Source organism: Protomyctophum parallelum (genome assembly GCF_964188405.1).
Source record: "Protomyctophum parallelum genome assembly, chromosome: 12".
Taxonomy (NCBI): Eukaryota; Metazoa; Chordata; class Actinopteri; order Myctophiformes; family Myctophidae; genus Protomyctophum; species Protomyctophum parallelum.
Window position 1 is genome coordinate 14,634,282 of NC_139712.1, and position 25,236 is coordinate 14,659,517.

Below are 25,236 nucleotides of genomic sequence, written 5' to 3' on the forward strand. Positions count from 1 at the left end.
CTTGAGGGGGTTCCAAATCCAAATGGACCCTTACAGGGCTATAACCCCCTGAGTTACACTCTTCAACATATATATCAACGAATTAGCAAAAACGTTAGAACAGTCTATACAGCTCCAGGCATCCTCTTGGCAAACACAGAAATCAAATGCTTACTTTACGCAGATGACCTGCTGCTGCTGTCCCCAACCAAGGAAGGACTACAGCAGCAACTTGATCTCCTACACAAATTCTCCCAGACATGGGCCCTGACAGTGAACCTAACCAAGACTAAAATCATGATATTTCAAAAAAGGCCCAGCCGCCAAAACCACAAATTTTTCCTAAATACAATCCCACTAGAACAAACTAAAAACTATACCTACCTTGGCCTAAACATCAGCTGCACAGGGAACTACAACCAAGCTGTAAAGGACCTGAGAGACAAGGCAAGAAGGGCATTCTATGCCATCAAAAGAAACATCAAAATAGACATCCCAATTAAAACATGGCTTAAAATACTGGACTCTGTGATAGAATCTATGGTTGCGAGATCTGGGGACCATTAGCAAACCATGACCTTGAAAAATGGGATAAACACCAAACCGAGACCCTACACACAGAATTCTGCAAATCCATTCTCCGTACCCAGCGAAAAGCAGCTGGCCCTGGAACTCCGGGCACAAACACAAACAGAGCCACGAGATAGAAAACCCATTGGACTAAACCAAATTATAAAACAGCAAAAGGAAAACTATCTGACACACTGGAAAGACACACACAAAAGCACAAAAGCAGAGTAAACTAGAATGCTATCTGGCCCTAAACAGAGAATACACAGTGGCAGAATACCTGAGCACTGTGACCGACCCAAAACAAAGAAAAATCTTAATTAGGTACAGACTCAGTGAGCACAGTCTCGCGATCGAGAAAGGCCGTCATAGGCAGATCTGTATCCCGAGAGAAGACAGACTATGCACCCACTGCACACTAAATGAAGTGGGAACCGAGCTACACTTCCTAACCATCTGTCCATTGTACCAAGACATCAGAGACACATACTTCCCACAGATTACAACCACACACAGAGATTTTGAAAACATGACCAATGACAAAAAACTCCCATGCAGGACATGCATTAGCTATGCACAGACCCACACAAGTGTGCGCACACACGCAGTACGGCATGTTGGTAAAACTTATATTTTTCCATATCACTCACACACACACACACACACACACACACACACACACACACACACACACACACACACACACACACACACACACACACACACACACACACACACACACACACACACACACACACACACACACACACACACAGTTGTGCCAACTCTGTTACACCATCTCAAGCTGTGCATATCCACGGATATCCCAAGCCGTGCATATCCACGGATGCCGTGCATGCCTATTCCGGTAACAAGAAGACTCGCCACTTTTACCCGGGGCGACTCTTCTTCACATTCTGGCGAATTTCTTCACTTCATTGAGAGAGTGTAGGCAAGCGCACCACAGCTCAGTGGACATTAAATATAAGCTACCATGTTTGATAAGTCATATAAAAACATTACTATATTTGAATAATGCCACTAGTGAAATCCCAACTTTTATCGATGCGCCATTGGGCTGAGAACCTTGTGGAGCCTGGCGGTGTACCTATACTTGTGAGGACCTGCTTGGATTCACATGGTGAGTGCGCGTACCGAAAATTCAAAGATCTGCAATGAAACTATAGGCCTATAGATAATTATTCATCGACCAACAGTGCATGCAGCATGACTATGAGGTAATTTAACTATGTGGGATTTCTCCATCGGCATCGAATCGCTCGGAATCGAGTCGTCTTCACTTTCGGGGCGAGATTTTTTCCCCTTTTGGCGAGTCTTCTTCACTTTCCGGGAAGAGAGAGAACTCGCCCCGGGTCGAGTCTTCCGGTATTCCCTATTCCCACTATAGGCTGAGGAAGAAATGCCACTTGACAGTTTTCAAATCAGCCTTATGGTGGCGCTACAACAGGCCAAGTTGCGTCTCTCACACACACACACACACACACACACACACACACACACACACACACACACACACACACACACACACACACACACACACACACACACACACACACACACACACACACACACACACAATTCCACACATCTCGCCCCACAGCGTGGATATCTCGCCCCATCATTCATGACCCTCTTGAGGAGCCTTCTGCTATAAAACTGAATTTCCCCCATGGGATTAATAAAGTTCTACCTACCTTAGTAACTTAGTAATGTTAATGGTTCTTTAACTAATTACCTCTTGCAAGCACGAATGGACAGAATTGTGGACTTAATGCACACAGACATACTTAGTCACACATGCACACACCCTGCACACATGCACACACAGCCTCCTGCAGAGCCAAGCCGTAATACTCATTTATAAAAGACACCTATAAACACAGTATGATTAAAAAGATTTACTGTTTCACAAAAAGGCACGTAATGCAGAGATAAAAACATCATGTTAAACTACAATGTTATTTAAGAAATATATTATATATACACAGTATATATATATATTTAATACATGATATTTACAAACTTTATAACTGACCTTTACAAACTCTCTTTAACTATAAATCCCAACCCAACCATTTTTTTCTTTTTTTACCCCAAACTATGTTTTTAAACCCTCTCTTATAATCCTGGACTGACCCAAAGGTAGATACACTGAGATATTTTGCTTGGTTTAACTTGTATGACATTAATTGCATTTAAAATAAAGGGATTTTGGTGAGACCGTTTCCCTGAAAGACCCTCCTTTATTTTCCTGTTGTATTGCTGTTTATGTTATGTTATTAACAAAACACACAGTTGGAATCTATTTCCACTTGCCTGGCAATATTTTGACTTGACTGCATGCTTTCCCTTAATCATAAAATAATTGAAGTATGTAGTTATAGGAGCCATGCAGGCTCGAGAACAGAGAAGGTTGTGAGATTGTTTTTCTCTCTGTCATTCTCTTATCCACCACTAGAGGTCCTACTATACCCATCAGAGACAACCACATGCAGCTGCAGCCAGGTGATGGGACCGGGGCCGCAGTATCGATGATCTTCCTATTCTATATTGATTTAATTAATATTGATTTATTCAATATAGAATAGGAAGATCATCGATCAATCGAAATGGTAATCAATTTGATTACCATTTCGATGAACCGATTACTTTTAAATATTTTATATTAGGCCAAATTCAATTAACCACCACTTGGGTGGTTAATTGTGTAATGCTTTATAGTGTCGTACACTCACAGTTAACAGTCTTTTTGTATTGAGTTGTAGGCTACTTGAAATGTACTGTCATTCTGCTGTTACAACTGTGAATAAATCAATCAATCAATGGGCAGCATGGGCTAGTTTATAGGCCTACTTAAAGGACCACTTCAAACTGTTCAAATATCTTCATATAATTATTGTCCTCACTATAATGTTCATGATAAAATCTTATTCTTTATCATAAACATTAGTACATAAAATGCCCCAATTGTTTTCTACTCGTTCTGTGTCTCATGGGAGGGCTTATAGCTGTGGTGTGGGTAGTTCAGAAATCGGCGTCCACCAGACAGTGACATCATCGATGAGGATTGATGAATTATCCAAGCTAATAGAAACTGCAGACTTTCTATTCCTGAAAAGTTGCAATGCTTGTAATTGCACTTGAACGGGTTTCTCTGAACTTGTCACAGCCCAGCTAGAGACACAGACCGAGTAGGCCTAGGAACATTTTATCATGAACATTAGTGAGGAGCTGCAGCTCCTCACTAATGTTCATGATAAAATGTTCCTCAATGTTCCTCATGAGGACCAATTCGCTATGAAGATAAGATATAGCCTAGGTTGAAAAGTGGTGAACTTTTTGGTTCCTTTAACTCTGTCATTAAACAAAATAGTGAAAACAGCAGATCTATAAGCTCACAAGGCAGATCGATCATTAGCCTTCCTCTACATTTTTAAGGAAGGCAAAAGTCATCACCCGCCGGGCATGGGCATGGGCATGGGCATTGGCAACATTAGCCCAGATCCAGTGCGTTAGAGAACTCGCTAACGCACGTAGCCTACTGGACCCACTCACCCACCTGGGCTATGACAACATTGTTATGGCGACATAAACAACTGTCTCGATAAAATTGTCGGGTAAAGGAAAGAGTTATTAAAGCGCGTGACGTCACAATATTGTGTAGTCCGCGCAGCCATGTTTGTAGTCTTTCAGCGATCCGGTGGCTCAAGCGATCTTTGTGCGAAGTTCTGCGAACGAAGCTGAAGGGTTTCCCAGCAGCAGTCAGGCAGTCGCAGACTCGCAGTTTAGCAGCAGCAGGCAGCAAGCAGCCACACACAGACGAGCGACGGCTAAAAGGAGAAACACTGTTTTTGGTCACCAATATTTCACCATCTGACTGTTTATACGGGGACATCAGAACGGTCTTAAAATGGTAAGAACAAACGCCGCATTTCCCGAACATAGCCGCTGTGCTGCGTTTCCCTCCGACGGCATCTGACAATTTGAACACATTTAGCATATTAGCCTGCTAGCTGATGGCTAGCTGGCTAATGCTAAATGTTTTCCTGACTCATTACTGAGTAGCCCCCCTAGCCCAGGCTGCCATTTTGCACCACCACCAACACTGTCAGCTGGTTTCCCACACAGGGATTTAGGTTTACTTTAAAATAATATCTATTGTGGCGTATTTAATGTGACCAATGCGGTTTTATTACCAACCATGGGACAGGGAGCCCAGTTGGCGTTGCGAGGTCTAATAATCTGTGTCTGCTAGCTACGTTGCTAAGCTAACATTACCCAGCAGATAGCTGCTGCTGTTAACCTGGCTAACCATGCTAATGCTAGCCAGCAGAAATGCGACGCAATGTATCACCCTTGTCATGCTAGACTGACAGTAATGTGTACGCGGCAAGCGCGTGTTTATACTTGTATCATGTTAGCTTAGTTAGTGTGATGTACCTGGTGTCTAAGCATCTAAAGACGATGTTGGCAAAAAAAAATCAAATTTTATTTGTTTACACTAACAAACAGTCCAACGGTAAACAGATTGTGGGTTTTGGACTTATGTAAAATATTTTAGGTCATGCTCTGAACCCGTACCCAACTTTTTGGTCATGTTGGCTACCTGCCCGCTCCCACATCCATACCCTTACTTTAAGCACACCAAACACTAGCCCTCCAAGCAGAACCCAATGGTACTGAAGTTTCTGACATTTTTTTAGACCCAGACCATGGGGTCCTGTTCCAGCAGTACCCTGCCACCTGGTACGCGGACATAAATAAAACATAAACACCGTGAATATGGCTTTTTTTCCTCTCAGGGCTTCTGAATCTGTGAACTTTAAGTACCTATACATACCGCTGCGAATATCTCCTGTGGCGCGGAAGCCGTTAAGTATTTTGAATCTTTGTTTGACCGATTTGGTCGCTTTGATTCTTCTTTTCCTTCCTTGTTGACACCTCATTGTACCGCCTATCTGGCTAGCTAGTGGCGCTATAGCTATGACAGAGCAGATCAGAGGCAGGGACGTAGCCGCACAAGCCAACCACACACCGGGAGGCGGTACAATAAACGGTAAACAAACAAGAAGAAATAAAGCGACCAAATCGGTCAACCAAAGATTAAAAATACTTAACGGCTTCCGCGCCACAGGAGATATTCGCAGCGGTTTGTATAGGTACTTATAGTTCACAAATTCAGAATAACTCAAACAAAAAAAGGCCGTCAAACGCCGCAGATACGAGGTTAGCGAGCATATTTATGTCCGCGTTCCAAAATTCCCATACGAAAATATAAATATGGACAAGGACCCTACACAAAGCGACATCCAAATTTCAGAAAAGCTTTATGGAGGGTTCCGAGAGGGGCTAACCAAACACCTACCTAAACAGTCTCTATAACCTAAATCCTATCCTTTAACCATACACCTACACGTATCTTCCACCTCTAATGTTAAGCCTAAATACGTGCTGTTTACATTTCTGTAATAAAAGTATTCAATCAATCAATACTTGGAAAACTTATGTAATTGGGTGTGTGTGTTGATATGACACTGTTAGTTCAGGACTGGAGTCACTACTAATATTTTATCATTAAAAGGCAAACATGGTTGGAAAACTACTGTAGTGTGTACAGTGCACTTAGTCACATGTTTACAACATGTTTTCTCTTCCTGTTGGCTTACACGTGTAACTAATACCTAGCTAACTAATGCCTAGATGTTACTGGACATTGATGCAGACTTGCTTGCCTCTATTATTGTGTGAGATCATGACAAAGTATGTGAGATACATGGACGACACAACCTCTGGTTATTAGGTATTTTAAGGTTATTATTAATGTAGTTTCTTAAGTCTTCTGAACTTATGCTTCTAATGAACAGACGGTCTACATCTGAGCTTTGATATCTGCAGCATTAGTAGTTCTTTCCGGGAAATACAGCCACCTGGCTGCATGTTTTCTTGAACGTGTATAGTAGGCAAGTCTGTAGCCCTCCAAGCAGAACCCAATGCTACTGAAGTTTCTGACATTTGTTAGACTCAGTGCATGGGGTCCTGTTGCATCAGTACCATGCCACCTGGTACGCGGACATTCATAAAACATAAACAACGTGGATAACGCCTGTCTGCGCTCTTTGACGAAATTTTTTCATGTGAGGGTTTCTGAATATGTGAAGTACCCATACATGCCGCTGCGAATATCTCCTGTGGCGCGGAAGCTGTTAAGTATTTTTAATCTTTGACCGATTTGGTCGCTTTGATTCTTCTCTTCCTTCCTTGTTTATTGACACCTCATTGTACCGCCTATCTGGCTAGCTAGTGGCGCTATAGCTATGACACAGCAGATCAGAGGCAGGGACGTAGCCGGCACAAGCCAACCGCACACCGGGAGGCGGTACAATAAACGGTAAACAAACAAGAAGAAATAAAGCGACCAAATCGGCTTCCGCGCCACAGGAGATATTCGCAGCAGGATGTATAGGTACTTAAAGTTCCCGAATTCAGAATAACTTAAACTAAAAAAGGCCGTCAAACGCCGCAGATTCGATCTCAGAGAGCATGTTTATCATCCGCGTTCCAGAATTCCCATACGAAAATATAGTCATGAACAGGGACCCTACATAAAACTCATCAAAATTTCAGAAAAGCTTTATGTAGGGTTCCGAGAGGCAAGTCTGTGATGAGGTTTGATTACGTTGATTGATTATGTACTAACAGATTACGTTTACCTGTAAATGTCTTGTAAATGTCAGTGTCTGTCTGTATGTACTACATGTGGGCCTTTGCCAATATTGAGTCAGTGACTAGGTAATTTTATTTTATTTTATTTACACAAATGCAGGAATGAACATGGGAGTTGTAGTATTACACACATTGATGCTACTGTAGGTTTGACCATGTAATGGCAGTGAATGCGTTATCTTGTTATATGGCTGATAGTCTCGCATAGCCAGACGACTATTACACAATCTCTGAATGCTCTGGAATTACACCTCCCGAAATCAGAGTAAGGAAGCTGCCATTTCCGTTCACGAAAATATATTTTAAAATACATTTATATCTTATTTTTTTATTTTAATTTCTGCTGAGCTTAAAAGGGTTATCTTTGAAAAACAAAGAAGGGTCCCGCACACTGTCAGAAACTTGCCAAAAATGTTGCTCGAGCAACATTTTTGTGTTTTGTTTTTCAAAGAACCTTTTTAAGTATGCTTTATTGCCCTACGCACCTGTCACTAGCCTTCTGAGGTGTGCATCGGCCTTTTGCTAAAAATAATTCTGCTAAGCAGCAAACTATATATGCTTAGATGATTTCTATTTATATTACGACAAATATCTGCGACTGTAAAGATGAAACGGAAGTGGCGAGGAAGCTCCACTTCCGCTGTATAGTTTACTCTACTCATGACACAGCTCTTCCGTTGCTCCAGACTGTATGATGGAAGCATTTGAAAATTGCGAGAGGCAACGCGAGACTATATGGCCAATGGCCATTTCACTTTTTCTCAGTTATGTTGTTGAGAAGCTGTAAGCTGCAAGGGACTGTCACAATGTTGAAGCTCACAACAACGCTTCACGTTGAAATGCGTTTTGACTGTAAGCTTGTAGAATTCCAGTGGTTTTCGCCCCTATCCGCAGTTCCGCACGCGCGCGTGTGTGCGTGTGTGTCTCTCTGTCCATCCATATGTTGGTTTGTGTACAGCTAATCTTGGACATGACTGGTGTCAAACTTTGCACGCATAGTCCCAGCAGGCCATGGAAGAACCTCCACCCCAAGTGTTTCAAATCTGCCTCATGGTGGCTTTCTATTATGTTTTGATCTATAACTTGACCCGTATTTGTAGCCCCCTTATTCCTTGGATCATTCATGATGCAACTCCCCATATAGCTATTGACCATTTCTACTATATGTCAACGCCTGCCTCGTCTCTGTAAGAGGCTGGTTGATTGCACTGAAATTTGGAACCAGGGAAATAATTATCAGGTGATAAATGATTGTAGCAAATAGCATACTAGGTGAATTACCTAAAAATAATATACGGTAACCATATTTACCATATAACCATATAACATACAATTTTATTTTATGTCAACATGATAATATCTTTCACGAAACGTACTGAAATGCATAATTCAAACGATACACAGCCACGTTATGAATGTCCTTATTTTTTCAGAAGTATGTATTCAAAAGTAAATTGTGGCAATACAGTTAATCAGAATCAGCTTTATTGTCACATCACAGTTTTACAGGTGGGTGAAATTTGTTTCGTGCGTAGTTCTCATCATGTCATTTTTCCAAGAAAATCAAAAAAAGGGAAGAAGAGGAAGGGTAAGGGGGGGGGGGGTGACTGTCTAGTCATGCCATCTCCAAAATGATTACATTTCTTCCCCTTGGGAACACAAATGTGTTTTTAACTCAAATCTTTGCTTCTGAGGGGTTTTCAGTGGCCAATTACATATCAATTTTGGGGTCCTTACGTCCTTGACATGAAATATTGAGCACCACTGATACAGTAACATCAGTATACTGTCAGGATTTAGAAGATTTTATTTTTATTTTGACGTCCGGCCTAAATGGGTTAAGCCAATGCATAACACACTTGCGCGTCATACACGCATAAGCAAGTCTTTTTGCAAGAAATCCCAACCATGCCTTTGTCTCCGAGTTCCTTCACCTTTTCGTGTTAAATGATTTCACCCTCAGACCAGACGTTCCTCTAGGCAATGTTTGCCACAATGACTGACAACTTGGCAAGATACATATCAGAGTAATCAGACATAATTAAAATTTAATAAACGTCACGTGCGTTTGCAGATTGTCAGATTCAGTAGTACCAACTTTACATTACTAAAGTCAGAAGGGCGGATGAGTGAACTTGAGTGCCCCCCGTCGTACAAACCGGGTGAATGTTTGAGGCTTTACATCTCGTACATCGGCTTTTGTTTTGTTTTATTCTGTTACGTTTAGTTCATGTCATGATGCCAAGGAATTGGCAGAACTTTCTGTGTCACCAAGTTATTCCACCCCTCTCACTGTGCTCGAGTCCGGGTCCCTGTTTTGTTATCGTCATTTTATTAGATAGAGGGTTTGTTTACTATGTATAATGCCATAGGGAACCAAGACCACCTGTGCTCGGCACCGGCGGGACTGATCAGGCGGAGAAAAATGCAGCTGTGATGAAGCCGGATCTGTGTTTTGTCGCTTGACGGTTTTACACATAAAAAAACAGACCTACAAACTCACATCACAATGCGTTGGAATGAGTTGTGAGCTTGTACCGGTATGTCTGATATTTTCTAATGCGACACCGTCATGCAACGAATAGGCTGATCTAGGATCAGATTATTTGCTTTTGTCATAACAGATAGTCAGATAGTGTGTATGTGTTAAATGTAGGCTAATAGGTTGGTGTGTCTCTGTGGTCAGGTCGTGCAACAACTGCCATAATCAGATTGACCGGGCTCAGGCTTTTGTTTGGTCTTCCCACGAGCAGTCTCTCTCCTCTTACTCAATCCCTGCCTGTAACCTCCCACCTATGCTTGATGAACTTAATGTTGGAAGTCTCTCCCATTCAGGGGTTGACAATGCCAGGTTCCTGTGTTGCTGTGAACTTGTGGTGTGATAATGGAGATCCAATCTAGTGGGGCAGCTGTTGTTGAGTAATTATTGTCCTGTTTTGTTCTTACATTGGAACACGTGTTATATTTCTGTTCTGCTTGTAAAGCTGTTTCCCAATTTCCCAGCCTCAGTTGAATGGATCGTAAAAAATATTTTCCCTGAGCTGGACAGGGCAAACATTTTGTAAACAAACATCAGTGCATACACACCGGGACCAGGGCAGCTGTTTGTTTACCGTCTGGCTGCCTAAATATATCCTAGCATTTTTCCTAGAAAGCTGCATGTTTGGTGACCTTGTATGAACCCCCCCTCCCCCCAGGCCCCGTTTGAGGGAGGAACTTGTTTGTGTTGATTACAGGCATACACTTCAACTTGAGCCAATTTCATAACATTTCTGGGGTCCTTGACATTTTGAGCACTACTGATATAGAAACATAGGTTTTTTCAGAAAACTGTCATTATTTAGAAGACATTTGTAGAATCGTCCTCAGGTCTAAATGGGTTAACAAATAAGTCATTGGGAAAGGGGGTCATGCTGTGCCTGTGAATGTAGGCAGCCGGCTGCGCAACTAACTCAAATAAGCGGAAATGGTGTCGGAAGCTGTCTGTCTGTCTGTCCCTCTTCCGTGCACTGGCTTTGGTGTGGGTACAGGGAACCCGCAATCTGACCCCAGCGCTGCGGTGAAGGGCAGTAAGGCACCATTCTTAACTTTATAGAGGATGGAAGTGTCACTGATGATAAAGTCATGTTTGTCTATGGTGTGTGTCTTGTGTGAGCAATAGCTAGCTCATTGCGATTGTGTGTAAAAGGCCTTACCTTTTGAGTCCAGTGGCTACAGAGAGGTATTGTCTGCCCCCCCAGTTGCCATGGTAACTGTGGGAACAGCACACTGTACAGGTGGGGTTTGTCTTTCAGTGTTATGTGAGGATTCTTTGACACTGTGTGTGTGTGTGTGTGTGTGTGTGTGTGTGCCTGTGTGTGTGTTGCGATCCAGACACAGATATACAGTAGGTCTTGGAGAAGCTTGGAGCTTGGAGTCTAGCCTATCATGAGCAGCTGTGTGATCTAGTCATGCAGCCAGCTGTGTAAGTACAGTAGGCTATAGGCTAGCCTCTGCAACTGAAGGCCAAAGTAAACCAACCAGCATGTTAAATCGTAGGAAATGAAACGCCAGCCAAACCCTGGCAGATGTTTTGTTAGTGCTGATAAAATGACAATTTCCTCCAGCAGCCACTTGGCAAGAGTTTGAAAAAGAAAAGATATAATAATCAAATTGTTTTTTCCCACGCTGCAGGTCAGCAAGCAGTGGGCATACAATGCCAAATCCAGGACACACGGCAACAGCGCCTGTAAAAATAGGTGTCGTTAGGAATGCAAATCGATATAAGAAAGGTTTGTTTTTAAAACTCTTTCAGCGCCACCTGGTGGTCACCAGTTTAGACTTTGAGTGCCAATTCTCCCATTATAACAAAAGAAAGAATTTGTAATTATATTATGCATGTAATCTGCATGTCATCACCTGTACACCAGATTAGAGGAACGTTCTAAATATGGATAAAAAAATAAAAAAAGATAATATAATATAAAGAAAAAAGAAATCCCAAGGGACGTCTTGTCGTCCGTGGCATCCGGTACATAACTGCCAATTGAATTAGACGTCTTGACGTTTATGGCTCTTAACCCATTCTGAACGGGCACCCATTTTGGTGTCAGCATCATGTTATGCTTTAGCTATTTAAAAATAGCAGATCTACAAGCTCATATCGCGCCACCGAGTGGCGCGATACGAGCTTGTAGGTCTGCTATTTTTGAAAAATCGAAGAGCGACTGACATTTTTAGAATCTGATCTCAGGTCAGAATGGGTTCATCAGACCAGTGTGTGTCCGGCGGAAACCTCGTATGAATCTGATCTCAGGTCAGAATGGGTTAAACTGAGACCAGACTTATTGAAGAGAGTCTGTGTGATTGTGTCTCTCTCCGTCCGGAGGTACCAAACCACTTGTACATATTGCCATTAGTCCAACTAGAGTTTGGGTGATTTCCCCAAATCCACCATCAGCCCAAAAATCGATCCCATATATTCTCGTGTCTGGTTGCTATAGTAACAGTACTTGGTTTAGACTAGTCATTGGTTAGACCAGTCATTAGTCCTACAACCTATCTCAAACCCTCACCCTAACCTCCCACGGGGCAGCACACCTAAACTTAACCTTAACCCATGTCTAACCCAATGAAACTAAGTATGCACCCCACGTGTCTGTGCGCTGTCAATGAACAGAGATCAGGTGACAAATTCTTCAAAGGAAGAATCGTAAAACACTAGAATTCTCACGCGCGCCTCCGGCGCCCATAGCAATGAGAGGAGATTATGTGAAGTTGAAGCAGTGTTATTGAGTAGCTTACCCCAGTTTGCACCATTCACAGCAATGATGTGCAAAACACACCCATCCGAGTTGACTTTTTTACATAGACACTGTCTTTTCAATAAGACAGACAAAATAAGCATGTCTGCTGCTGTGGGATAATCACCCAGTCCCCTCACTCACTCTCTCTCTCTCCCCCATAACTAAATGGACTTGTAGCGCATGTGGGACTGAGCCTGCAAACTTATATTTCAAATCTCACCCTTTTAACCCATTCTGACCTGAGATCAGATTCATACGAGGTTTCCGCCGGACACACACTGGTCTGATGAACCCATTCTGACCTGAGATCAGATTCTAAAAATGTCAGTCGTTCTTCGATTTTTCAAAAAATAGCAGACCTACAAGCTCGTATCGCGCCACTCGGTGGCGCGATATGAGCTTGTAGATCTGCTATTTTTCAATAGCTAAAGCATAACATGATGCCAACACCAAAATGGGTGCCCGGTCAGCATGGGTTAATATCCAGACGTTATGTAAATTACATTTTAGTTAAGAATTAAGTGCAGGATTATATGAGACCGGTGACATACATGCGTTTCTGCGTGGACATCTTGCAAGGCGCAGCGAAGCTTTTTCATTCTATAAAACCAGCTACTGTCCTGTTTTTACAGCACGTTCTTTATAAAGAAATTAACAAGGCTTTCGTTTTGCTCTCAAACATACAGTAGCTGATAGAGAGGTGTGTGTGGACTGTCCAGCCAGGTTCAACACACATCTGCCCCACGTGTGGAAACGTGTACGGATCAATAATTGGTCTAAACAGCCACATGGGGGGCCATGAGTGCACCAATCACTGGCTGGCCGGATGGTAACCGCAAGGTTGCCAGTTCGAACTCGGGCTCCTCCAGAGTTGGTGTCGAAGTGTCCTTGAGCAAGACACTGAACCCCCGAATTGCTCCTGATGTGCTGGTCGGTGCCTTGCATGGTTTCTTCCGCCATTGGTGTATGAATGTGTGTGTGAATGGGTGAATGTAATGCACAATGTAATGCACAGTCTATGTAAAGCGCCTTGGATAAAGGCGCTATATAAATGCACCATTTATGAGCTAACCCCCAGGAGATATGAAGTAAGTCATCATCGCCAACGATGGACTGCAAGTGTGTCCAATACCTTCAGAAAGGTCAGGACAGTATATTGTTATCATCTTTGTGATGTTTAGAATCACGGATAGGCTGTCTGGACATGTAGCTGTTTTAGAGGGAACAAATGTCGTTGAAATGAACCCATTCTGACCGGGCACCCATTTTGGTGTCATCATCATGTTATGCTTTAGCTATTTAAAAATAGCAGATCTACAAGCTCATATCGCGCCACCGAGTGGCGCGATACGAGCTTGTAGGTCTGCTATTTTTGAAAAATCGAAGAGCGACTGACATTTTTAGAATCTGATCTCAGGTCAGAATGGGTTCATCAGACCAGTGTGTGTCCGGCAGAAACCTTGTATGAATCTGATCTCAGGTCAGAATGGGTTAATAGAATGTCCTGCTCAGAAGTGTGTGTAGTAGTGGTGTTTGAGTGCCTGTCTGTGCAGCACCACAAAGCTTGATCCAAGTCCTCACTTGCCTTTCAGGCTGTAGTAAAGTTTCTCTCAGGACAAGTCGGTGCCTCTCTGCAGACACCTGGCTGTCACCGATGAGCTGTGGTTTATGAGTCACATTGATTCTGTGATTCATACTTGGATATTGGAGGAGTGCCATTTCTGGGAAAGACTTTGCCTAAATTAGGCAATCGCACTGTGAGCGAACCCCTACCTGTCCATGCTGGTGCTGTGGATAAGAGATGACTGCTGTTTGAGTGTGTGCATGTTGATGTGCACAGTGTGCTTACGTGTGTGCGTGCAGCATGCACGTCTAAATATAGCTTCTGCTGACTACACCAATATGGGTCATAAGCAGGGAGCCAGCACATATGCACTCTGGTACTGACCAATTTAAAGACACACTGACTTTACCTCACTTTTAGTACTGGACAGTCAGTGGAGCATCACAGTGTGATCCTATCCTATTGCGTAATCTTTACAGTGATTGTTCTTTTCATGTCGGTGTTAAAAGACACTTTGCTATCTATATGTATTCCAGGAATCTCCGCCTGTCTGTCCTTTGCATATCTTTAGAACCATTCATCCGATGGACTTGATAGGTGTGTGTATTGCTGAGGAGGACCCAATGAAGTGTAGTGCCGAGTCAGTGTGAATCTGATCAGATGAGTAGTCTGACATTAACACCTGCCCACCTGCCCGGGGGAGGTAAATCAAATGGTGTGCGTTTTGAATGTCTTTAATTCACTATAAACACAACACGAGATATAACTGTCTTGAACGTGGCCAGAGCACTCCTCTGCGTCTCTCTACCAAGTCCCTCTCCCCACCTCCCCACCACACACAGAGCGCGCGCACACAGTGAGCGTGAAGTGGCTACGGCGCACGCTCCGGCAAAAACCGCTAATCTACAAGCTCACAACAGCACCAGGTTGCAAAAGCCATGAGTTTTCTCAAGCCAGGGCTCAAAATTGCGACCATTTTGCAAATGCACCTGAAATTGAATCTGTGCGACTTATAAATAAATTTGGCTGTCTATAATTTCAAACCAGGTGTAAAATGGGGGTCTGTCTGTGGCTAATAAGTGTACATTTTGGGGTCGTTGCCATGAAAAAGTTTCCCTACCATGCATTTGTAAGGCTACTTTCATGTCATAGTGCTGTTTTTATTCATAAAAACACTAATATGTTATACAATTTAAAATGAACACAAATTATTTGGGGGCAAGTGGCCATGACCTGAGGGCAAGTAGAACATGAAACATACTTGCCTGACGGGCAAGTGCCTCTGAGTCGGGTACTGCAATAGTACAGTAAAATCCAGAGTGTTAATTTGACTCTTGAGGGTGTAAAAAGGTATTAAGCCCAACACACACCGTCTGTGAAGCGGGTGCGCAGCGACAGGGCACAGCACCAAACTAATCTTGGAGTATTATTACATGTTTATCTCTAAATTTCCACGACACGCGTCACAGCGCGGCAACGCCTGGAAAATAGAACAGTGGCGTATCGGAGCGTCAGGGGAGGCGTGAACGCGCGCCAGCGTGCGTCGGACGCCGCCGGTGTGGGATAGGTTCATTGAAAATAACGGAGGCGGCTGTTTTGACGCGCAGCGTTCGCAGACTGTGTGTGTGTTGGGCTTCATACACACAAGCTCTGTCTTCACTGATGTCTCCCTCAGAGTGTTCCTGTCTCTCTCCATTCTCATTATGCAAGTTTTTTATTCTCTAATGTATAAAGGAGAATAGGCAGGGAAATCTTAAGTTATTAAACAGTCCAAACTCTTAATTAATAATACAAACTTCATATTAATTAATCCACTGAGATGAACCATGTAGAACAGACTGACTGTGACTGACAGACAGAGCTTTCCTTATGTATATGTAAGATAATTCACGGTTTAACCAGACATGAATAGTTCAGACCACTGTCATCTACTTCTCTCTCCCGTCCCTTCCTTCCTTCCTCCCTTCTCACTCTGGTCACATCCAGAGTCATTGGTCTTAATAGCAGGGAATGCGTTACTAAATTGAGCTCCTCCGCTGCCTTTGAGTCAACAATAATGAAGTTTGAACACTCCCACTCTTGTGTGTTTGTCCGTCTTTCTGTCTGTCTGTCTCTCCATCCCACTGAGTGCCACTGCCTGCCAGTCATCTCTCTCCTTGTCCTCCAGTGCGTCTTCTATTTCGTGCTGTGTCAGGTAGAAAGTCCTCAAAAAAATGTCCAAAATGTAACTTTTCAGGACTCAAAAGTAGCAAAAAAGATAGCAGATCTACAAGCTCAACATGTGATGAGCTAGCATATAGTCTATTTTTGCTACTTTTGTGTGACACTGTAGCATGACTAAGTAGGGCATTCATTTACAAAAAACATAAAAACAAAAGCTATAAAAAAATATGGACAAAAACTTCAGCCATTTATTTTTCTGTCCGTCATTGTTCTGCTGTCGCTCTCTCCTCTTGCCTTCAGAAACCCTCTTGTCTCTGTTTTATGTCTCATTCTTTGTCACTCACTCACTCTGTATTTCTGCCCTGCTCTTGCAGCAAGTCCTTCTCCCCCATGCCCTCCTCTTTCTCAAAAGATGTTGACGCTGCAAAACGCCAGCATTCATTTATATTATACTTCCTCCTCTTGTGTCCGAACTGCATAGATGAAATTACAGCTTTGTTTTTCAATCTCTTTAAGACCTCATGTCCTGTTTTGGGAAGTGTCATTGGTGACCGTTATAAGAAATACAAGCAGTTGCTGTTACTGATTTATTACGTTATTTACATTGAGTTTATAGGCTGAGAAGGTGTGTGTGTGGTATATTGGGAGGTCAGAGTTCAATGCTTAGCCCTCTAAAGGTGTTGTGGTTGATTGATTGATAGTTTATTAGACAATGTATAAACAGCAGAGTACAGTCAAACACTCAGTCCAAAAGGGATAGCACCAAAAGAGAAGTCCTTGTAACAGGAGGGTGTCCATGACAGTCCAGGGGACAGGGACATATGTATTTGTATCTCCCCTATAGCACAAGGTCGAGACGAAGACGATCTTTTGAGCCTACTGCATTATCACTGTCACTGCGCAAATGGTACCGGAAACTCTAACTGCGAGACCACCAGTGCATTTGTATTGTGACTGTGAGATTAAAGATGACGATGTTAAATGAAACAAGTACAGACAGACTTAAAAGAGTTGTTCTATGAATAGAGTCTACAGTCTAGTCAGTCTAGAGATTGGAGCTTGGACCATTAAAATACCAAAAGTACATTTTGAACTGCCTGCATTGACCAAGCAGTAATGTTAAAGATGGAGTGCCGTGATTTTTTCCCCTACCTAAAACATGATTATCAGGTCTTGTTATATAAGGAGGTATAATTCTTTCAAAAAAAGTGTACAGTATTTGTTAAATTGGTGTTTTTATGTGGGCACGCCCACCAGTTCATTAAGTATGCCTGGTTTTCCTGGTGGGTGGTGGTGGTTGGTGATCCATCTGAACTGCACCCACAGCTGTAGTTGTATGATAAAGGGGGAGGGGTTAGGGGAGGTGCTGATAGTGTGATGTCACTATATTACTGTTTATTTCATTGGCTCGTTTGACTGTCAAGGGTTCAGCCTCCAGGTAGAAACCCTAAATACAAAGTTAATACACCATTGCACATAAAAACGACTCCAGAAGTACTTTAATACTGTCACCTCATAGACATGGAAAACTGGAAAAATACAAAGATTGTGGCACTCCCTCTTCAACAATATGTGCTTGTAGTTGTAACAGCGTAGTTTATAATAAATGTGATTATTCCGTGAGCAGCCCTGGGAAGGAAGGCAAAACGGGGGAAAGAGGAAGTAGTACAGTGGACTAATCTGCAATTAGCAGCGTGACGTCAGGGTCTGGTCGGCATGGCTACGATCAGGCAGGGAGCCAGGTGTCCCAAGGATAAACCCTTCCTCTCTGCTTTGTACTGAGTTGACACTGTCACAACAAATATAATGCACTGTCAAACTGCTGCTTCAACAATCAACACAGTTACAAAACCCAGGGGTGCAACGGTGAGGTCGCGCTGAAACAACAGGTCTGGGAATGCCCATATATGGACCTTTTTTATAGAGTTGCTGGCCGGCTCGATATATGCTGATCTAGGTGATGATCCAGTCTTCTCCATGTATGGCTATCCAGGGTTTGATGAGGTCACTGTCGTGATCTCCATATATGGAGACGGCCATAGATCGTGTCACAAGGCGTGGCGGACTGACTGACATGAGGCATGACTGACTGACATGAAATGCAGGTTTTCATAGTAAACTGCGACCTACCGTCACCAGGGCTCGAGATTAACGGCGTCCCGACGTCCCGGGGACTGTAAAATATCTATTTGGGACGTAAATGGATCTCATTCGGGACGGTTTCGGGACGAGAGGAGTTTTTACACTGAAAATGCGCATTTCGTGTGCAGCGATGAGCAGCATGAGAATTTGCCGTGCCGTCAGAGTCAGATAGTTGACAACAGCAACAACAACACACACACTACATTCACCCAACGGAATCATAGGAATTATATTGCTTTTGCCCCGTGGATGGGACATTTAGATTGAAAAACTATCGGTTGGAAGCTTGGATAAAACCATGGTTGTGTGCCACAGAAAGGTTCCATATGGACATGGGGCTACACTACATCACCAACGTTTAACGTTAGCTTCCATGCTAGGCTTGCTAGCTGGCATCGACATTAAATAATATGTTGGTATATATCCTCTGAAGCAACAGATGTTTTCTAATGCTCAGATTGTTCTGGAATTGCTGCCCCAACACTGTGGAATGCACACCCCAAAACGCTCTCATTCCACAGTTTTTATTGATTGTATTTATTATTATTATTATTATATTGATCCTTCGTCTTAGTATTCCCCCTAATAAAGTTGTTTTTATTTGTTTTCTCATGCCAACCATGTAATAGACATTTGAATATTCATATACCTGCATTGCTGCACGTTATCTGTTGGTCTTGATCAAGTAGCCTACACCAAAGTTTTATAAGCTACTGTAGTCACTATTCATTGATTCACTGGTAGGCTACACCAAAATAACAAAATCCATTTGAAAATAAATATCACTGTTCTCAGGTCGAATATTGATATGCGATTAAAATATGATTAATTTAGATTAATTACAAAGCCTAAGATTAATTCGATTAACATTTTTAACCAAGCCCTATTTTTCATCTGGGAGCATTTTGACTAAATCAGTGTATCTACAGAAGAAACATGAAGCCAAACAAATAATGTACTGTCTGCATGTATTCAATACAGTACATTATTTGTTTGGCTTAATTGTATTTCTATTACAATAGGAATACAGTTATTAATTTCACAATTTGAGTGGTGCTTTTTTGTACTTTTTTCCCCCCGGGACGGAATACATTTACTTCGGGACGGTTCAAATTGTATTTTGGGACGGTTCCGGGACGGTGGTGAAAAAAGTTAGTCTGGAGCCCTGACCGTCACAATCAACACATTACAGTGATTGTTTTGTAATTTCGCTTAAAACTGCTGTTTTGTAAAAGAAATGGAAGTGAAAAACCAAATTTTCCCCACTAAATGTATTTATTAAAATCAAGTGATTTATGTTTCATAGTCGATGAACTAACCCCTCTGCTTTTTGATCTGTTTTCTCCCAGGTCATCTGATGAGGAGTACCACCACCAGCTGAGGTTGCTGTTTGGCAGAGGCTTGGCAGACAGCACCACCTAGGTGCGTGGAGGAGGGTACTGCAGCCTTTTCTCTCTTTCTCCGCAAACCAAAGTGCCGTCTCTCCTGAAAGTGCCGCCGCTGCCAGATGGACACCACACCCTGAGAAGCAGAGCAGCACAAGGAAAGCACCACGACAGGCGAGGGGGAGGGTGGAGAGAGAGAGAGAGAGAGAGAGGAGGCTAAAGTCGGGAGACTGAGAAGGGTGACAGAATGTCGTCGAACCGGACCCAGAATCCCCATGGACTGAAACAGATCGGGCTGGACCAGATCTGGGATGACCTGCGGGCCGGGATACAGCAGGTGTACACGCGGCAGAGCATGGCCAAGGCTCGCTACATGGAACTCTACACGTATCCCCACACATGCTAAGAATGAGGAGTCGGTGCGGGAGGCACGCTTGTGGTTGTGTGTTTGGCTGTGATTTTGTTGTTACATGATTTCTCCTCATGGATCTCTACCAAGAAATCCCCGAGCCTACATGCAACACCCAAGTGTCTGGAGGATGAAATTGAATGCATTAGTTTTGTTTTGTATTTATTTGCAAGTAAGCTTTCCTCACCTGACTTGTCAGAGGAGAGAAATAATTGATGTCAAAGGTTGTTGATTAGAAGAACTCGTACTACTCCTGGCTTGTCTGCTTTTCCTGGTAGTTGGGTAGTTCTCACTCTCACTATAATCTTAGAGACATTCATTTTGTGAATTTAGTATTCTATCAGGAAGTTAACTATGTTCCCTAGAGTGCCTAAATAACTCACGAAATATGCCAGTACTTCTGGCCTGGGTCCCCACCCCAATAATACTGGAAGGGCATTGTTTGCAGAATGAAAGCAATTTTTTGCAGTTTATAGCTCTTAAATCCACTTAATGTATCGGACAAAGCGAACAGCTATTACAATCACGGTCTATCTGTGACAAGGAATCCCCTTGTTTATTATTTGCCTTGTAAATCCCACAAGGTAAAGCTGTAGGATGTCCCTGCAGTCTTAAACGTCCAGTTGTTCTCAACATTTTCTGGACCGGGACCCACATGAAAAACTCAAAGGCGTTTGCGGCCCACCCATCTGACCACTGAACAAGTTAAGTGGGCCGTGTGTATTTTCAGAGGAAGTTTATTTTAATGATCATGTTCTAACATGGATCAATGGAACTAACACAGTATTCAAATTTTTCGGTATCGCAATGAAACCTTATTGTCTCCACCAGGCCGAAGGCATGGGGAGAGAGTATGTTTTGCACTCCGTCCGGCCGTGTGTGTGTATGTACGTTAGTGATGCTAATTTTGGGGGGAAATATTACCCACGGGTGCCCGCATTTATGATAATTTGACCCGCCCCAACCCGCCCCGCCAAAAAAGTCTGCATTTCTTTACTCAACCCGTGGGTTACAGTTCAACTTGTGTATACTATTTTACCCTCCCCAACCAAAGTTAACATTTCTTAACCCGCTCTGACCCGCGGCTTACAGGTCGCCCCGCGTATCACTAGTGTCCGTCCGTCCGTTACCAGCTAATCTCCAGCACCGTTGCAGATTTCTGCAAAACACATTGTTTACATTTAGTCGCACAGATTTCTTCCAAATCTCATGCAAATCGGTACACATGATCTCTGTAGTCATGTGGTTAAGATGAGTCTGTTGGATTTCTCAGATTCTACACTGATTAGCTAAGATTGCCTTCCAAAGTTTTCAGGAGTGGCCCATGTCGTACAAAATGCTGCAAATCATGATTGCAGCGACCGAGTGCAGTGAAATGGTGCACGCATAGTCCCACTAGGCATGGTTTGGCGGCGGTGGCTCAGGGGTAGAGTGGCCCGATGGTAACCGCAAGGTTGCCAGTTCGAACCCGTGCTCTCCCAGAGTTGGTGTCGAAGTATCCTTGAGCAAGACACTGAACACCTAATTGCTCCCTGGTGCCTTGCATGGTTTGTTAATGGGTGAATGTGCATTTCTATGTAAAGCGCCTTGGATAAAGGTGCTATATAAATGCACCATTTACTAGGCTGAGAAAGCCAATGGCACTTGACATTTTTCAAATCATCATCATGGTGGCGCTATAACGGGTCAAGTCACGTCTTTACATGCACCAATCTGCATAAAACGTTATATGCACACTCCCTACAGGCCAAGGAAATGCGTCTGCCCAGCATTTTTCAACTCTGCCTTTTAGTGTTGCTGTTTTTTAATGGTTTAAACTAGGTAAAAATAATATAATTTAAAAATGTAATTTTTTAACATATTTTAATATTATTATGAAATATAAATTTATATTAAAATTGTAGTGTTTTGCCAATTATTTGGGGGCCCACTTGCAATATCCTCTCAGGACAGGTTGAGAATCGCTGTTCTAATATCTGAGTTAGAATGCATTTCCAGTTGAACAGAGCTGGAGGAATGAGCTTATAGAACCAGCCTGAGAGCAGTGCTTTCCTCTCCAGTGGACACGCTTCATCATCTCACAAGACATTTCCCAGATATCATTCCCCGTTCAACCCAGCAGAATTAAACGGCTCCAATTCAGTTTCCTGACTGACGTTTCTGCTTATTAGAGCCTTTTTTGGGCGGGGGGGGGGGGGCGATCTCACGCTTGCTGTTTCTCGCTGATAGCTCCCAGGTGTCTCTGACCTGAATCGTGAATTTTATATTTTACATTTGCATTTTACAGAAACAATTGCAGTACAATAAGCATGAATTCGGACTATAATTCAAAGAGTTAAAGATGCACTCCTTACTGCTTGTGATAATGTAGAATCCAGGAGCTTGAATTGAGCACATCTAAACATTAGAAAATTCTAAACGTTTATAGAGGCTGCACAGAATGTTTGGAGGATCATTCTGCCGTGTTGGAAGAGCGATGGCAGTTTGTAATTGTTGAGGCCTCTTCCTTCCTTCCTGACTAAACGATGACAAAGCACTTTATCTTTATTCCTGTGTAATGAGAGGTGATATTTAAATTAAAATGTGAAAAGGTTCAGGGAGGTAGAAATGATGATATCACAAACGTCCCCTTTGCTGCGTGCCGAGTAATTGTTGCTGTGTGCCATCTCTAATTGTAGTTTAATCACCCTCCAAACATCCCCGGGGAGGCCTCTAATGTAGCGAGGTCTGCATGACCCTAATTATTATGGAGACCTGAAATAAAATTATATGATGCCACAATCTCATCACAAGTTCACAACAATCTCTCCCATTTTAGTGGCACTTCATACAACATGGAGGTACGTGACTCCTAACCATTCTGTGACAGGGCCCTGATTAAACCAGATTAGTTGTGACATACATGCTTTGCAAAGGCAGCTTTTTTTTTAAACTCACTATGCCATGTTTGGTCTGTAATGAGGAAATTCTGTTTATATAAGGACGTTTATGTATGTTTATGCGCTAGCCTTCCCAGATCTACAAGTAAGCGCTAGGTTAATTTTAATCGACCAGGTTTATTCTCAATTCAGCATATCGATGCCGTTGGGCAGAAAACTTTTTGTGTTTTCACGTAAATGCCCTACTTCACCATCGCACAAAAGTAGTGCAAATAGCAAACTTGCAATGTGTGATATTTTTAAATGTTATTAATAACAAAAGCAATGGTTTTACATGCAAGGTTTCCACCGGACAGCGAGAATATCTGTGTCTGATGTGCATGTTGTGTATGATCTATACACAACGCGTCGACATAATTGCCTTTTTGCCCTCTGTTTTGTACTGGCCTTAACCCCTTGCCTCAGACATGTATATAACTACTGTACCAGTGTGCACCAGTCTAGCCAGGGCAGGGGCTCTGTACCTGCCACCAAGCCTTCCAAGAAGACCACCACTCCGGGCGGAGCCCAGTTTGTAGGCCTAGAACTCTACAAGAGACTCAAAGAGTTCCTCAAGAACTATTTAACCAGCCTGCTTAAGGTCAGTCCTTAATACACGGTACACAAGATGCACACTAACATAATCTAGCAAAGAAGCCTGCTTAATGGTCGGTCCGTTATATGCACACGTCATCAGTTCCACAGTCACAGTAGGGGTGCGATGGTTCTCGGTTTGATATTGAATAGTACAGTTCCATATCCACTGTTCAGTACACACTGGTGAATTGGTGGAATTTTGCACATTATTCACATTATTAATTTTATTTGTCTTACTGCCAAAATGGTGTCACCTGAGAAAACCTTGTCACCCTCGTCTGGACAAGGGGAGCTTGAGCTCGCCTCGTTCAAAACTCAAACGCAAATCGTTTTCTCCAGCTCAGTGCTCTATGACAGCAGAGAGACAACTCTTGTAAGGCACAACATTTTTAAATCCTTGCACAGAGATCAAGACTAAAAAAAACTATGGCTGCCCCTCGCACGGTGAAGTCAGTGACATAACGTTTTTCCGGAATTTGTCTCGATGGATTTATTTTTTATTTGCTTCGAGATGAGGAGAATTTAAACGAACAAAAGTGTGACTCAAAATCGGATGTACCATGGGCTAACGCCGTCATTGCACCCCTACATCACATTTTATAATATACAGTTCATTAACACCACACATGCACACTGTATATCTCTGTCTGAACACCTACCAGATTTGGACTTGGCTTATGTTATGTGTACATGCACTTGTTAATTGGAAGTTGGAAAGTCAGGCTCAAATAGGAGCCTGAAGTAAATTTAATAGAGATTAGAAAATGATGTGTCAACTTACATTAACACAATTCTTTCTCCTTTCTTTTTTCGTCCCCCTCCTTTCTTCCCACATCTTCCTCTATTCTACTTTCTCTATTATTTTCGTATCTCTTTGCCTTTCCTCCCTCCCTTCCTGTCTTCCTTCCTCTCTCTCTCTCTCTCTCTCTCTCTCTCTCTCTCTCTCTCTCTCTCTCTCTCTCTCTCTCTCTCTCTCTCTCTCTCTCTCTCTCTCTCTCTCTCTCTCTCTCTCTCTCTCTCTCTTCCCCCCCCCCCCCCCTTCCTTCCTTCCAGGATGGTGAGGACCTGATGGATGAGTGTGTGTTGAAGTTCTATACACAACAGTGGGAGGACTACCGTTTCTCCAGTAAAGTGCTCAATGGGATCTGTGCCTACCTCAACCGCCATTGGGTCCGACGGGAGTGTGACGAGGGACGCAAGGGCATCTACGAGATCTACTCGGTAAGCGCTCGCGCACACACACACACACACACACACACACACACACACACACACGGGGCGGCCTGTGTACAGCTTGCAGTTGGAAGGTCACCGGGTATAATCACCCACCTGGGGAAGTTGAGTTAATACACAGGGAAAGTGTATAAGCGTAAAATGTCCAGAAGTCTAGCTTCAGCAGATAAAATAAACGACATAACTTGCAAGCAAAAAGTATTGGGTAACAGGCTTTGGGTTTGCGGGGCTAGCTGGAGAAAGTGAC

At 43.0% G+C, this 25,236-nt stretch overlaps 1 protein-coding gene across 1 annotated transcript in view; it reads left to right on the plus strand.

The window, feature by feature from the left end:
- The first annotated feature begins 4,289 nt into the window (after positions 1-4,289).
- LOC310868084 (cullin-1-like) overlaps positions 4,290-25,236 on the plus strand; it is a 39,023-nt gene continuing 18,076 nt past the window's right edge. Inside the window, exons 1-4 of the mRNA XM_083778340.1 lie at positions 4,290-4,483; positions 19,797-20,219; positions 23,586-23,760; positions 24,810-24,977. Of these exons, the coding sequence (XP_083634466.1) occupies positions 20,080-20,219; positions 23,586-23,760; positions 24,810-24,977 (483 nt within the window). The 5' untranslated portion in view covers positions 4,290-4,483; positions 19,797-20,079. The remainder of the gene's footprint in view (positions 4,484-19,796; positions 20,220-23,585; positions 23,761-24,809; positions 24,978-25,236) is intronic.